Raw genomic sequence first — 17,189 nt, 5'->3', positions numbered from 1 at the left:
TTAGGAACGCCTGGCATTTGTAGGTTAGTAGTGGACTTCCTACTCTATTAGAGCAGGAAGGCCGATGGTCGCAATTATCACGATGGTCTCCTGGCCGCTCGCACAAGCTGTGGCTGGTCTCCCACAGCTTTGCGAGCGGCCGGAGAAAAAAAAAAAATAACCCACATTACCAGCGAGCGGCCAGCGGCCGCGAGCGGGCCTGAATCAGCTCCTATATTAGATAAATTAATTCTATTATCTCCTTTACCTCTTGAATTCTGGGTCTGATTCAGACCCACTTGCGAGCGCTGAGCGCTCGCAAGCTGGTCGATGGTGCCCTAGTGCGCATACGCACGACGAAGGGAGCTCCGTTGTGCGCATGCGCGAGACCCGATTAGCGACGGCCAAGCCGTCGCTATGGGTCTCGCACCAAAGGGGGCGTGCTGTCGATGGTGAGTGACAGCACGCCCCCTTTGGTGGGCGTGCTGAGGGCGTGGCTGCCCAGACGGAGGCGTTCCCATGGGAACGCCTATCGTCTGGGTCCAGCCCCACTGACATCACTAGTGATGTCAGTGGGAGTGCTTTTGGCGCTGATAGAGCCAAAAGCACTCCTGGGCTTGCGGCAGCGAGACCCTACCGCAGGGTCTTGTCGCAAGCCCGATGGTCGCGATGGTCTTGACCATCGTGACCATCTTTTTGGCCGCTCGCATAAGCTGTGGGTGGTCACCCACAGCTATGCGAGCGTCCAGGGGGCCGCTCCAAAAATAGGTAGGAGGGCCCTGATTCAGAGCGTGCGCTCTTGTCAGAGCGTCCGGCTCTGAATCAGGCCCTCTCTCCTCTTGCAGCTTCAGTGCTTTACAGTGTGAGAGAGCATTCACCTGAATAGCGGTGTGCAATATGCTGCATATACACACATATATGTGTATTTAGTCAGCTAAACTGACAGCAGCCAACTGTATCACAAAGGGTTACATTTTGCAAAGAAGAGAAACTGGGAGGGCTACTGATACAAAGTCAAACCCATCCCTTTATGCAGAGCGGCCTGTAACTCATCACTGATTCACTGACTCCAGCAGCATTGATAGTGGGGAAACATCCAGCTAAAACCATGGCTGGGTACAGAACCTTCTCTCTCATCCTTCTCACCGTGAGTCTGGCAGCTCCATCTTTGGCCCGTGTAAAACTTTTGGTGTTCCTGATCGATGGCATGAGATTTGATTATATTAATGATGAAGAACTTGAACTGCTTCCAGGCTTTAGGCAGATTGTGGAAAGTGGCGTTAAAGTGGATTATATGACCCCAGACTTTCCTAGCCTTTCCTATCCAAACTACTATAGTCTAATGACAGGTGAGTGCAGCACGTGTGTCAAATGCTAGAGTCTGTGTGTTTGTAATGTATAATATAATGTGTATAAAATAGACATTGTATTTATAATAATACATAATTACTGGCTTTTTCTCTGCTTCCCGGTGACAGGTATTTTCTTCTGCCTTCCATAGCTGTTATATATCACTACTAAACACTGTGAGCATTTGGAGGTTTGGGGCCTGGTTCAGAGGTGAAATCTGCTGCATCCATTCTAGCGTCTGTTTCCAGATTTGCGGCTGCAATAATATGCAAATGTTAGTTTCAGCCTTCCCCATGTGTACTATCTGCTCCTAATTGTACCAACCCTGAAATACCCACTTTCAGAACCCAATGTGCGCTGTAACACCACCGATGGTTCTAGACAATCCACTATCGGCACACCATCGCGTGTACCATTAACACTTGGACCTGCCCTATGCAGAGCCGGAATAAGGCTTGTGGGGCTCAGGTAGGATGGCCCTACTGCCACATTTAATGGCTTACTGTGATTGCTGGTCCTGTATATACTGGAATTATGACACGCAATATAATTTGTATGACGCACAGGTCCGGAACTAGGTGTCTCGGCACCCTGCGCCATCCTGTGTTCCCCGTGCCCCTTCCCTCACTGCGCCCTCCCCCTGTGCTTACATTATTCACAGCAACCGATGGGGAATAGGGCGGGGCTTTCCTATAGCCGGACTCCAGCGCCCTTGTGCGACTGTACAGCCCAGAACATACCTGGAGCTGGCCCTGATGATGCATATTAGAGCTGGTTATGTGCTACCTATGCCCTCTTCATGGATTGGCCACACTCACTCTAAAATCAAGCGTTTGGAAACCCCCCCTGTAAATTGCCACTGCTATTCTCAGCTCTTGTCTGCTGCCCGTCTAAATGGAGCCATGTTCCTGCATTGCTCCTCAATGCTAGGCTTTGCTAGCATGGGCATAACTAGCCATCACAGGGCCCCTTAGTACAATTTTGAATGGATATCCAAACCCAAGTATCTTCAAACTCCAGGAATGACTTACCTCTGTGGAAGACTCTTCTATTATGTTCTGTACATGGCCCTATGCATGCAGGTTTTGGACTTTTAAGCTGGGCATCCACTATACAATTATCTGTCCAATCTGGCTGGTTGGAATGAAAACCTGGTAATGTATAGCAGCAAATGACAATCGTCCATTTGCTCACAAACACTGGAAAATAGCCAAAAATGGTTGTTCAGACAAATTGGTTAAAACACACAAAAATTTAACCAATTTGAACAATTTTTTTTGTCCTTTTTTTCAGTGTTTAAAACCATATGATCGTCTGTCATTTGCTCCCATACATTACCAGGTTTTCATTCCAACCAGCCAGATATCTGACAGAAAATTGCATAGTGGATGCTAAGCTTTAGTTCGCAATAATAACATATACTGTGCAACCCAAAGCCCAGATGGTCCTCCATTGCATGAGCTCAGAATAAACAGAGCAAGGGCCATAAGTTAGTTTTTTTTTTTTTCTTCCGGTAAGTAGTTTGTTACCTTTCATGTATGTATCTGTCCTTTTTTCTTAACTACCCTCCCACAAATCATTATCTCCTTGCATATCTGGAGAGCAACCAAATATGGCTTCCACTGTGTCATAGATCTCTGTATATCATGTGATAGAAGACGGGAGAAAGGAAGTGAGGATGTCATAGAGCAGACAGTTTGCTGCAGGCAAATATTGTTGTAACATTGTACTACCTGAAAAAAATGATCATTTATACTTATCAGTCTGAAGAAACAAACCAAGGGGAAATGACAGACTTCAAGGGTCTTTTTATAGCCTGCCCCAGTGATTTATGATGCATCACAGGATTGCAGTTATGGATAGACATTGCTGACCATTATCTATTCTGTACTTTGTTGGCAAACCTCACCTAACTCCTCTGACAGTACAAATATCTGCAATGCTGCCTTTTTGTGCCTTGACTGAAATCTAGGCGCACTTGCACAAATTAAGGCAGGTGAACGCCTGATGTGCAGCAGCTATTATGTAGGCCAATGAAGGCAAAGCATTGCCAGGAGACATGGCTATCTGTGTTCCTGATAGATGTTGTTTCTAGTCAATACTGGGGAGTATTATGGTTACCAAGCAGAAGCGCACTGTAGCTGCACTTACACATTATCAGTTGTGCTGCTAAGTGCATCCAATGACAATGTGGCTACTGGAAGATTACAGTATGGTTGAATGACATCACAGTATGTGGCTGTATCAGTACAGAACTGCCTGTCATTGTTAAGTCAAGATTTTGCTATAAAAACGAAGATACACAGATACAATAAGTCTAATGACGGCATAAAGTAGCAATTGTAATTTGCAATGATTCATTATGTATCACTTGATGCACAGATCCAGCACGACAAGTGAACCTGTGCGACTGTACATTTTGTGCCACTGTTTAGTGTATTTAGAGTTGCTGTTTGTTTTATATAGTATATAGGACAAAAATGACTTCACTTTATCCATTACAGAGGACAGAAAAGAGCTATTTCATGACATTATTATTTAAAAATATGAAACAGTATGTTTCAGGTTGGGTGGGGGTGAGGATGACCCCCTCAGATGCTAATCATCAAGTTAGTTTGTAACACTGGTATTATAATTAAGCATATATAGGCACAGTTGGTGTAATGGATAGCATCACTGCCTCCTAACTTTGGTGTAATGAGTTCAATTCCTAATACAGGAGCTATGTGTTTGTATGTTCTCCCCGATTTTAAGTGGATGTGCTGCGGTTTCCTCCCACACTCCAAAACATGCTGATAGGTTCATTAACTTCTGATAAAAAAAAAATAGCTCTAATGTGTATGTGTGTCCATGTGATGGGGAATATACAGTATATTGTAAGCTCCTCTGCAGCAGGGACTGATGTGAATGACTGAAATATACTCTGTATAGAGCTGTATAATATGTGTGCAACCCCCTTTTTACCACTAAAGGACACCAGGTTACTAACTCTTAGGTTTTCAAATCCTCCTGTTACGTGGTGTACCTATCTGAATCAGTGCCTCCACCCAAGTGTTGGTAGTATTCATGGGCCTACTTGGGAAAATCCTAGTAGAGTATTGTGTTTATGTAGCTTATTTTCTGGTCCATACCACCTCTGCTTCCTTGTGTTACTCCGCCAAGAAAGTGCTCTCCATCAATTACAGAAAGTAACAGCTTTATCTTGGATAAATTACATCTATTAACAGTAAAGTCTTTTAAATTGTAAATCAGGTTCACGAACATAACATTTGCATGCATATACTCAATCAATTACTAATGCAATACATTGGTACCCACATAAATAAATGTCATGACACTATAATAACTCGAGTCTGAACATATCTTTGCAACATATTATTTCATGAAGGCTAACAGTTACAGTGTTTGGTTAATTGTCCTAAATAACCTTGTATAATTTGAGTCCAGTTCTCACTTATCTTCAGTAGTGTTTATAACAGACATTCAGCGGTTTCTATGTCCCTGCTGTTAAAGAGTTACTCAAATAATTTTCTCAGGGTTAATATGTATATAAATATAAAGGCTAATCCACTGTGAAGGTTTATAATAGCAGACTGTGTTTTCCAGAGATCCTGTATAAATATAGTTGTTCCCTTCTGGAGTAAACTACACTGACATCTACTTTTTCTATATTATCCACTCTGGAAAACCCAGTATATCTCTACACATAAGATATACCCAATAGTCGTGTGTGTGTCTGTGTGTCTCAAACAAGAAGGTACTAGTCACAGCGCTAAACCATTCAAATGTTCTGTTCAAGTTATGGAGAATCAAGTTCAATGTATTCGCCCACTATGGTCCTGAAGTTGGCAGTGGCAGCTCACGTTTTTCCAAATGAACCTTTGTTGTATGGTTGAAAAACAAGCGCCTCATAGTGTAATATTTATTTATCAATTAAGCACTCACCATTACCACTTAAATATGCGTACCGTAATGTGTCAGTATATAGGCACATAATCAATAATCCGCTGAGTCGCTTTATCTCCCTCTTGGATTTTATAAAGTCCTGTTCTTACTCCACAATCATTAGTGTGTATATAGTGATTTATGATGTTATATGCACTTAATTTGTATTTGGAGTGATGTGAAGTCTGTTAAATGTAGCACTTGACACTTTAAATATGTACATCTCCCAGTGATACAGCCATTGCATGCTCAATCGGATTCAGGTCAGGGGATCGACTTGGCCATTGCATAACATTCCACTTTTTAGCCTTAAAAAACTCTTTGGTTGCTTTTGCAGTATGCTTCGGGTCATTGTCCATCTGCACTGTGAAGCGCTGTCCAATGAGTTCTGAAGCATTTGACTGAATATGAGCATATAATATTGCCCGAAACACTTCAGAATGCATTTCACTTGATGAAGACAAAACTGAAGGGAAAATGCCCCAAGAACAAGCAGGAACTGGAGACATTTGCAGTAGAGGCCTGGCAGAGCATCACCAGGGATGAAACCCAGGGTCTGGTGATGTCTATGCGTTCCAAACTTCAGGCTGTAATTGCCTGCAAAGGATTTGCAACAAAGTATTAAAAAGTGAAAGTTAGATTTAGGATTGTTTCGTTTGTCCCATTACTTTTGGCCCCTTTAAAAAGTGGGAGGCACATATAGAAACCGTTGTAATTCCTACACCGTTCACCTGATTTGGATGTAATTACCCTCAAATTAAATCTGGAAGTCTGCAGTTAAAGCACATCTTGTTTGTTTCATTTCAAAGCCATTGTGGTGGTGAATAGAAGCCAAAATCTGAAAATTCTGTCAATGTCCCAATATTTATGGACCTGACTGTATTATATATATTCAATATCCCCTGCTAGATTCCTTCAATGCCTGCTGTGTGGTGGGCACTTGTTATGCTGCAGGCTGTCTAACCCCTTTAGCGTTGTTCACCCACTCCGGACCACCACTGTCCTTGCTCTGCTAACTGCCAGGCATAGCATGAAGACAAGGGCCATATTTTGTCTTGACAATTCCCTCTATGCAGCTATCTATCCTGAGCTTATAACCCAGGACAGCTAACTATGGCAGATCTGTCACTCCTCTGGCTCCCCATAGCTACACTGCTGCCTCTGCCTACCTCATCATAGACATGCCTCTCTCCATGAATGCAGCCAACCAGCTGAAGAGATGTGCCCCGACTCCACCCCACTCAGCCATTAGATGCTGCTGAGCACTTTGTGCTACTCCACCTACAGGACCACCGCTGCAGCTCTGCACGCCAGGACCTCTGCGCTGAGAGTACCGCTACTCGCTGGTTCTCCAGCTCTGGCTGGGCTCCCACTCCAGCCTCCCTGGGCCGTTATCCTGCCTGGACCTCTGCAGCAATGCCCCCTCCCTCCTTTCGGCGGTGACTCTCCACTGCCTGTCAGTGGTGAGTTTCCTTCGCTGACCGCCGTCACTGATGCCTCCTCTCCATCTCCACCACCTGAACCCGGCAGCTACCATGGCAGCGCTGCCCGGGTCACAGGCATATGGGCACTCGAGGAGGGGAACTCCAGACTAACTGTTAGCTGCTTGCTGATGCCTGCTGCTGTATGAGCCAGGTATAGCTGCCTCTGTCAACAATAAGGCTCCCTTTGCAGAGTTGTACACATCTCTGTGGCTGGACTGCTGCTATCTGTTAGTTTTGGTTGATGCCCACCGTCATCATTAACACGCACTTTCCCAGCACAACTCTGTATAGCAAACTGTTCCAATGAACATGCCCTCAGTGAACATTGCCTATGTGACAATGACAACACAAAAGGTGTACTGGCACTGTTAAGCTGACAGTAAACTGTTCAATAACAATACAAATATACTGTCAGGTTCACAGTGCCAATACACCTTTTGTGGTTTATTAGTGAGTTATTGTGAGGGAGTGGCATACCGCCGCAGGTGTTTGGCTGCAGTTGAAACTTTTATTATTACCTTAATTTTGCATTGTTACCCTATTAAACCTCTGCACACCTCTGTGTGTTTAAATTTGTCTATAGAAGAGGAAGAACCGGTTACAAGTGGAGATGCAACAGCATGTGGGGCATTACCAGGGGCTCAGTATAAGTGGCATTACTGGGGGCACAACATAAGGGGCAATACAGGGGGCACTGCATAATGGGCACTGTATAAGGGGCACTACTGGTGGCATTACAAAATGGGCACAACTACAGGGGGCATTGCAGAATGGGCACAACTACAGGGGGCATTATATAAGGGGCACTTCTACAAGGGGTATTGCATAATGAGCACAACTACAGGGGCACTGTATAGGTAGATTTATGGGGGCCCAAGGAAATTTTGCTATGGGGCCCCCATAACTCTGGTTACACCCCTGCCATCTGATCTTTGGATCTTCATGTTCTTATTTGCCTGGGAGATCTGCTCAGACATGCTGGTTGCAACACTTCCAGTGTGTGCATTTAGACTGTGCTATTATTTCCACATTGATTATCCACCTTAGCCTCCTCCTGTCTGTGAACTCTGCAAAGTCCTGATTGGAACAGCAGGTGTAGCCCAAACAGTGGTGCTGGCTTTGAACTACAGAGATTGTACAATTGCTCTCTGTGCATACTGGGCCTGATTCAGACCCGGTCGCAAGCGCTGAGCGCTCGCAACAGGGTCGATGGTGGTCCAGAGCACATGCTAACGACGGAGCGACTGGCAATCCGGTGCTCCAGATCTCATACCAAAGGGGGCGTGCTGTCGATGTTGAGTGACAGCACGCCCCCTTTGGTGGGCGGGCTGGGGGGGTGGCTGCCCAGACAGAGGCGTTCCCACGGGAACACCTACCATCTGGGAGCGGCCCCACTGACATCACAAGTGATGTCATTGGTAGAGCTTTCAGCTCTGTTTGAGCCGAAAGCTCTCTGGGGCTTGCGGCCATGAGACCCTACCACAAGGGTCTCATCGCAAGCCCGATGGTCGCGATGGTCTATGCGACCAGCTATGCGAGCGGCCAGGAGGCCGTTCTAAAAAAAAAAAAAAGACCGGCCCTGATTCAGAGCGAGCGCTCTGTCAGAGCGTCTGGCTCTGAATCAGGGCCACTGTTCCCTCTACATGTCCACAGCATACTGCATAGCAGAATTCCCTCATAGACTGTGAATGGGTGCAGCCATGTTGGATCCAGTCACCTGACTATCTTCCACCACTCAGTGCACTGCTACCAGACCACCTGACTGCATCCAGGATATAAGTATCCTGCATTGAAAGCATTCAGTGTCTGAACAATGAGTACTACCTACGGTATAACAGGTTTGCTGTGGCATTTTCCCAGGGTACAAGTTACTATTCTAAGCTCCTGCTGGTCCAAGTCCGGCTCTGCCAGTATTCCTGCCAGTCCCAGTCCAGTTCTGCAAGTATTCCTGCCAGTCCCAATCCATACCTGCCAGTATTCCTGCTGGTCCCTGTTTGGCTCTGCAAGTACTCCTACCGGTCCCAGTTCATCTCTGCAAGTTTACCTGCCGGTTCCAGTCCAGCTCTGCAGGTGGAAGATCTTTGACAAACAATTGGGCTAAAACAGGAGCAACAGGAAGACCGCGGAGAGGAACAAAATGTGCCATTTTAGAAAATCTGTATACTATTACCCAAATAGTAGTGTATCAATCAGAACTGAGTAAGTCTGTAACAAAATCCATAGATATATGGGTCTATGGCTGAAGAGGATCTACCTGGCTCATTGAAGATTCTGCGGAAGAGAGAGAGAAACTTTTTGATGTCTGAAAGAATCTGATCGAATTTCTCCCACAACGGTGAAGCCTAGGATAGTACTTGTCCAGTCAGTAAAGAAATAACGTAGGCAGTATTGGTTCTTTCAGTAGGAAAGTTAGCAGCTTGTAACTCAAAATGAATGCAACATTGGTTCAAAAAACCCACACAATTCTTTGGGTTGCCATCAATATTGTCAGGGGTATGTAACCAGAGTCTGGATTTGGAAAGAGTAGTGGAAATCCCAGCCACTGGATTCTGATTTTTTTTTATTTTTATCTGGGATAATCTGATGCAGCACCCTCTCTCCTGTCTGGTTACTCGTTCAGACATGATGTCTGACCTTGGGGGTAATCCCTCAGCCGGATCCATAGAGTCTGAACAAACTGTCACGGTTCTGGTATTCTGTAGATCTGGCACTGGGCTCAGGGTATTAATTGAGGAGTGCAGGAAACGGGGAAGCTGCAAGATACCACGACTCATACTGTAGTTAATGCAGGTACTGGCAGGCTAGAGACACTAGGAATCATGGACCGGAGCAAAGCAAGGATACTAGAATTGGAACAGGAACCCAAGCCACCGGGCAGCCTCTCACCTAAGACAATGATTCTTGACACTCTTGGTGGAGTGTGCTACTGCGTAGATTCTATTAAACTGCTCAAGGGAGGCTTCATTCCCTGTTCCAAGATGGCCACTGACCTAAGTACTGTGCATGCACTGCACCATTTTGCCACTGTGTTAGAGTGCCACAGTGGGAGACAGTAGTTTTCCACTTGGTCCCAATGCAGGGTTGCCGATATTCAGGCTGCCCTTTACAGGAGGGAGCAGCCAGATTGGCATTGCAGGGGATTCAGCACGAATTGCATGATTGACCTCCCCCGCTGCGGGGGTTTCTCTCATACTGGCAGGGGGGGGCGGTGAGGTTGGCAGCCGCCGGGAGGCTTGTCTGCCTCAGGGCTGCCATCAGAAATTGTGGGTCCCGGTACTGACAAAATAGATAGGCTCCCCCGGGGGCGGGGATGGGTTAGAGGTGGGTGGTGCTACAGAAGAGGGTTGGACATCAATTTGTGTGTAAACCAGTTTAAAAATTAAAAAGTTTTGTCTGTCATTATAACATGTTAATCTATCATATATGAGAGAAAACTAATGTAAATTCAAAATATATACTAAATATATAGTAAAAGCAACATCGATTCTAATATAATATATAGAATACAGTCCACACGGCACTCCTACCAAACAGTGTTATCTTGCCCGATGCATGGATGGACAGACTGAGTGGGGGCAGGACAGGGATACTTGGCTGCACTAGGGTGGAAATGCACAGTGCAGGGAGGGCTGGCTAGACTGGGGGGGCAGGACAGTGATGGCTGGCTGGACTACCGGGGAGTTGCACAGGGTAGGGAGAGCTGGCTGGTCTTTGCAGGACAGGGATGGCTGGCTGGACTAGGGAGGAGATGCACAGGCCAGGGAGGGCTGGCTGGTCTTTGCAGGACAGGAATGGCTGGCTGCACTAGGGGGGGAGATGCGCAGGGAGGGCTGGCTGGACTGGAGGGGCAGAACAGTAATGGCTAGCTGGACTAGGGGAGAGTTAATAGGATAGAGAGGGCTGGCTGGTCTTTGCAGGACAGGGATGGCTGGCTGCACTGGGGGGTGATGCACAATGCAGGGAAGGCTGGCTGGACTGGGGGGGCAGGTCACTGATGGCAGGCTGTACTAGGTGGGGAGTTTGACTGGGGCGGTACACCTGTCAAACCGTAACGCAGGTGTCCTAAGGCGAGCTCAGGGAGGACAGAAACCTCCCGTGGAGCAGAAGGGCAAGTTGCACAGGGAGTTGCACAGGGTTGGCTGGACTAGGGGAGAGTTGCACAGGGTAGGGAGGGCTGCCTGGTCTTTGCAGGACAGGGATGGCTGGCTGCACTGGGGGGAGATGCACAGCACAGGGAAGGATGGCTGGACTGGGGGGGCAAGACAGTGATGGCTGGCTGGACTAGGGGGGAGTTGCACAGGGTTGGCTGGACTAGGGGAGAGTTGCACAGGGTAGGGAGGGCTGGCTGGTCTTTGCAGGACAGGGATGATTGGCTGCACTGGGGGAGATGCACAGGGCAGGGAGGGCTGTCTTGAACAGGTGGGAGAGCACAGGTCAAGGTCAGGCACTGTAAGGGAATGTAGTACCTGGTTTGCATTTCTTCAGCTGGCTGCGTGGCCCGCCCAGCCAGCTGGAATCAGTGTCGACGGCATGGCAAAATCAAATATGGAAGGGGGTAGCGGGTGGCACTGGAAGCACTGTGCTGCATCCTCTGGCATTTTGAATATGGTGCCAACCATGAGCCAATCAAAGCTCGCGGACCGGCAGCCAATCAGGGGCGGCTGCTCCTGATTGGCTGCCAGTCCGTGAGTTCTTGGTGGCTCGCGGCCAGCACCATATACAGCAAATGTACCAATACTCCATGGCTACCAGTGCAGCACCACAGCCACCCGGCCCCCCCTCTCTCTGCTCTCTCTCTGGGCACGGGACTTGAGGCCCGTCTGTCCCTTCCTGATGGCAGCCCTGCCTAACTTTCCGGAGCCTAGGAGCGGCACCCGATATTTGGGAGGCTCCCGGCCGAATCGGGAGGGTAGGCAAGTATGCTCCAATGAGACCTGCAAATACCTGTGACTTCCAATGTTCCTGCACCGCTAACTGCTACCTTCATACAGGTAAGCTATCTGACACCTGCTCCGCTCAAGCTTTGTTCCATCTACCAGGGAGTATGGCTGTAACTGCTTTACCTTCAATAAAACCACTACACTGGTTAAGTAATTGGACTGATTGTAGTCTCAGGGTATCCGCTGGTGTGTACAGAAACTCTGCTATATTATGAAGCCTGTACACACATATTCCCTACAGGTTTTGGGCCCAGGCACACAAGGTTTAGATACACAGATCTCAAGCTACTAGAACACTCGGAGCAAATGCCATCTTGGGCTCATGCACAACACAGACAGCAGAGAAGCTGTTTAGAGCACAGAGTCTGCACAAATTATGTCTGTAAGAAGCATGCGTACAGGAGCTACAACCATTTATCAAGCTAAAAGGTGCAGAAAATTATACAACATGGAACTTTGCTGTAGAAATGCAATTAAAAAGGGAAAGATTGTAGAAGGTCAGAGTAGACCCAGGTAAAAGTCCAAGCCCAGACAACATAGACAGACCATAGGCTTAAGTGTAGAGCAATAAGTGTACTCCATCATATGTGGGAAGATGTTAGCAAATGACATGTGGACAGCACTGCAGATAGCGTACCAAGTTGGAGATCTCATGAGAAGAATAAATTTTAGACTTGTATTAGACAATGCCTAGTTATGTGAGTGCATCAATATGAGTGATTACATTGACAGAATGATGTATGTATATCAGCAACTATTGTCTGTTGGAGTGAAAGTAGATGATGAAGAAATTACTATGGCAATGCTACATAACTTAACTCCTGAGTTTGACCTCCTGGTTGTGGTGTTGGAGGCAAACACAGAAAAGTTGACCACAAACACAGTTAGAGCAAAGTTATTACAGTTCAAAGAACGTGTGTGAGTCAAACGCTGAGAGTACTTATTACATACAGAGTGAAAAATTTTGAAAGTTCAAGTGCTACAATTGTTTCAAAGTATTTGAGTGCAAGAAACAGAATGTCAATCCTATGTAATGCAAGAAATGCAACGATGAATCAGCCATTAGTGTTCGTGTTACAGATAGCTGCAGAAAAGATTGCTGGTATATTGATTCAGACGCAACAAGGTATTTCAGCTGCAATTAGTAATGGGTCACCAAGTTAAGGGTCCCATACATCTGCCAGCTTATTCACCAATCCCCAAATCTGACGAGAACTGCCGATCTGCCGGTCAGAAATGGCGACCGGCAGCCATCAATGGTCGCCAATCCATTGGGAAATTCTACATGTTAAAAATTCCCGGTTTGCTGATCATGATCAGTTTTTTTTTTTTTTTTTTTTTAATATTAGTTTTTATTGAAAGTTTAACACAAAGAAATGGGGATACAGAAGTAAAAAGAAGGGAAGAGGGGGAAGCCAGACATATTGCATATCACAAAATAAATCAATCGATCTTAGGGCCTGATTCAGAGCTGAACGCTCTGACCAGAGCGCTCGCTCTGAATCAGGGCCCTCCTACCTTTTTTTGGAGCGTCCTCATGGACGCTCGCATAGCTGTGGGTTACCACCCACAGCTATAGCGAGCGTCCATGATGATGGTCGCGATGGTCTTGACCATCGCGACCATCGGGCTTGCGATGGAGACCCTGCAGTAGGGTCTCACTGCCGCAAGCCCTGGAGTGATTTTGGGAATGCCTCTGTCTGGCAGGCACGCCCCCGGCATGCCCACCAAAGGGGGCGTGCTGTCAATCAACATCGACAGCACGCCCCCTTTGGTGCGAGACCCGGAGCGATGGAGAGCCTGTCGCTCACCGGGTCTCGCGCATGCGCACGACGGAGCTCCCTCCATCGTGCGCATGCGCAGTGGGGGAACATCGACCCGCTTGTGAGCGTACTGCAGCTCACGAGCGGGTCTGAATGACCCCCTTAGTCAGTTTACATATAATTAACACTTAAACATTTTAAGAGAAGAAAGATGTTTTATAAAACACTTCACAACAAATATAGACAAGATACTAAATATTCAGTTAATGGAACTACCCCGAATTTGAGTGAGATGAACAGAGAACACCGAGATCAACTGGAGCGCTATAAATGGTGGAATGGCCTTGTTTTTCCCTATATTCTCCCCATTTAAACCATTTCATATGGATGGAGTTGATGGAGGAGAAGTATTTGGTATCTGTTGTTTCAAAAACAAAATGCTTATGGATCATGTTTTCTATGATTGTGATGTTGGTGAGAGAGGCTGTCTCCCACCCCTGAGCAATTGTAGCTTTCGTAGCAATCAACACATGACCCATAATATATATCTTGCCATGTTATAATTCCCCAGGATAAAGTGGAATAAAGCAATTAGAGGCTCCGCTTGAATGGTTACGCCAACTATTTTATTTATCATAAAAAATACCGCATTCCACAAGGGGCGAAGTAGAGGACAGGACCAAAACACATGAAAGATGTCTCCCACCAAACTACAACCTCTCCAGCAATATTGCGAGACAGAGGGCCAGATCTTATGCTGCCTTTCAGATGTACTATAAATTACTTCAGAGAGCATATTTTACATTTCTGAATGGTTAATACATTTTTGATTATAGTAAAACTGGAACGAAAAATAATATTCCAGTCCTCATCAAGGTTCACAGCCAGATCCCTCTCCCATTTAAGTTGGCACGGAAGTTTCCCTTTTTTTGACATTCTGATACTGATACCACCAAGATATACCACCTTTGTGATTAGAGGATCGTAGGTTAGTCAGCAGCAGCGATGGGTTTTTTAAGTGGAAAAGGGAGGTGACCGTGCAACCAATGTCTCAGCTGTAAATATTTATGAAAGTCCTGCCTCATTAAACAAAATTGAGTTTGAAGGGACACAAAAGAAGCAAATTCCTCCCCCGTGAATACATTCCCCAAAGAAGAAAGGCCCGCCTCCACCCATGAACCTAAATGCATATCAGGGATCAAATTGGCTATTGATCAGAGAGATAGATTAGGAGAGGGCAGGGAGATTTCTTCATCTAGGGAAACACAGGCATGCCAACACACTATTGTAGTCTGGACTGCTTTACAGAACCCCGGTCTGAAGGAGATTTCAGGAGAGGGCAGCCAGAATAAACCAGGAAGGGGAAAGGGGCGCATAAGTTCCCTTTCAATAATTACCCAGGGTTTGGGAGAGTCTATTATGAACCAGTCCCTTGCCTGGCTAAGTACACATGCTGAATGGTGTATCTCCAAGTGTGGAAAGGCCACTCCTCCTGCCTTCCTAGAGAGGGGGAGAGTATGTCTCGCTATTCTGAGTTGATTCCCTTTCAAAATATATTTAGTGAGTATTTGGTAAAATTTGTTATATATGGATTTAGATAGGTGTCTAGTAATGGTCCGAAATAAATACATTAGTTTCGGGAGCAGCACCATTTTTGCAGTCGCAATCCTTCCTAGCCAAGACACCTCCATGTAGCATCCATTCCTTTGTTAAAGTTTCGTAAGCTTTCAAGAGGGGCCCAAAATTACATTCAATAAGATCATGGTCTCTAGCTAAATGCACCCCCAGGTATTTGAGGGACCTAGATTTCCATGTATATCTATAAGTCTCCTGTAGCTTCCCCAAAAGTACATTTGGGATGTTAGAGGGAGGGCTTCTGTCTTAGTTCTTTTACATTTGTAAAAGGACACTGCTGCGTATTGATCCAAGATGGCATGCGATGCTGGGAGAGACACTTCTGGGTGGAGTAAACATAGTAAGATATCGTCTGCAAATAAGTTTATTTTATGGGAGGAGCCTCCGGGCAAGGGACCATGTATAGTTTTGAGGGTTCTGATCATCTCAGCCAGAGGCTCAATGGCAAGCGCAAAGATGGGTGGTGAGAGTGGGCACCCCTGGCGTGTGCCGTTGGCTATGTCAAATTTGTCAGACAACCGTTTACAAATACCTTTGTGGAAGGGCAAGTATATAGGTCTGAAATGGAACCTAAAATTCCTCCCTAGAAACCGAAACTGTTCAAAACCTTCATCAAATAACCCCAGTGCAGGTGGTCAAACGCCTTTTCGGCATCAAGCGATAGGATCAACAAAGGCTCCCTATGGTAGTCATAATATTCTATAATATTGATAACTCTATGTGTATTGTCTGGGGCCTGCCTATGCATCACAAATCTAACCTGATCCGGTTTAATGAGACCTGGCAACAATTGAGATAGGCGACTAGCAATCAACTTTGCAAACAATTTGACATCTGTGTTCAGTAAAGCAATAGGTCGGTAATTAGCTATAGCATTTCTTCAAGGAATTGCTTAGATTCCATTGCTTCACTGAACACTGACAACAAAACCGGAGCCAGTTCAGTTTGAAATGTTTTGTAAAAATTGGCAGAATAGCCGTCTGGACCATCAATTTCCTACAGGGTACAATGGGTGCTAAGGAACAGACAGGCCTCAGAAGACTATTTCAGGAGAGAATGCCCACACAAGAATTGCTCAATAAGGGCTGCCATTGGTTGGGTAGTATTGGGATCATCTTTGAAGTTATAAAGTTGCACATAATAGGTAGCAAACGCATTAGCTATCTCGACAGGGTCCGATACTTTAGCCCCATAATGATTGTAGATTCTCTGTATCTGACCCCTAGACCTTCGTCCCCGCATTTTACAAGCCAACAGTCGACTTTCTCGGTTACCAAATACATCACATTTTTTTATTTAATCTGGCAATATTACACTGTACCTCCTAAGTGAGAACACATTCACCCTTTCTCGAACATTAAGAAGTTGTTTATATAGCATTTTATTAGAGGGATCTGCTTTATGTGCTTCCTCTAATTGCGCTGCTTCAACTTCCGCTTTCTCATACTGCTGTTTATATTCTCTCTTAAGCTGAGCTGCATCTTGAATTGCTGAACCTCTGATAACTGCCTTCAATGAGCACCAAAAGTTAAAAATAGAAGTGTCTTCCGGCTTATTGGTACTAAGGAAAAGGGAAAGATCCTCCTGAACTGCTTTTTGAGCCTTCTGCTGAGTCAACAGGTGAGTACCTAGTCTCCACGGGCCCGGGACTACTCTCCTATTCCCTATGTCCCATTTCACAAAAAGGGGGGAGTGGTCTGACCATGTCATGGGAAGGATATTGATACTGCTAATTGAGGACAAGATCCATCTATCACATAGGGCCAAGTCTTTCCGGGAATACGACCTATGGACATTCGAAAAAAAGGAATAATCTCTTACTGTAGGGTGTTTAGCTCTCCAGGCATCGCTCAAACCGTGTTCTACTAAAAGCTGCTGAAAACCCTTAGAAAACTCCTGTGGTCTATTTGAACGGGAAGTTGAATGGGATCTATCCATGGTTGGATTCAGGACAATGTTAAAGTCTCCGAGGAGTAATAGTGCTCCTTTTAGAGTATGTAGGTAGGTAGACCTGTAGGTCTGCATATTTTGATGTCAGTGTAAATGAGCAATATTGAGTAATAAGGAGGGCTACTCCTGCTTTTTTTATGCCC

At 45.9% G+C, this 17,189-nt stretch overlaps 1 protein-coding gene across 2 annotated transcripts in view; it reads left to right on the top strand.

The window, feature by feature from the left end:
* The first annotated feature begins 1,006 nt into the window (after positions 1–1,006).
* ENPP6 (ectonucleotide pyrophosphatase/phosphodiesterase 6) overlaps positions 1,007–17,189 on the top strand; it is a 48,535-nt gene continuing 32,352 nt past the window's right edge. The window contains exons 1-2 of one of the 2 annotated variants that reach the window (XM_088446954.1): positions 1,240–1,328; positions 16,567–16,716. Coding sequence is in view for 1 of the 2 variants with exons in the window: in XM_088446953.1 (XP_088303079.1) it covers positions 1,088–1,328 (241 nt within the window). In the remaining variant the exon portion in view is untranslated. Of the gene's footprint in view, positions 1,329–16,566; positions 16,717–17,189 lie in introns of both variants that reach the window. The other variant, XM_088446953.1, reaches the window with a different exon arrangement.

Source organism: Taudactylus pleione, unplaced genomic scaffold (genome assembly GCF_031769625.1).
Source record: "Taudactylus pleione unplaced genomic scaffold, aTauple2 ptg000408l, whole genome shotgun sequence".
Taxonomy (NCBI): domain Eukaryota; kingdom Metazoa; phylum Chordata; class Amphibia; order Anura; family Myobatrachidae; genus Taudactylus; species Taudactylus pleione.
This window is presented reverse-complemented; position numbering and strand designations above follow the sequence as displayed.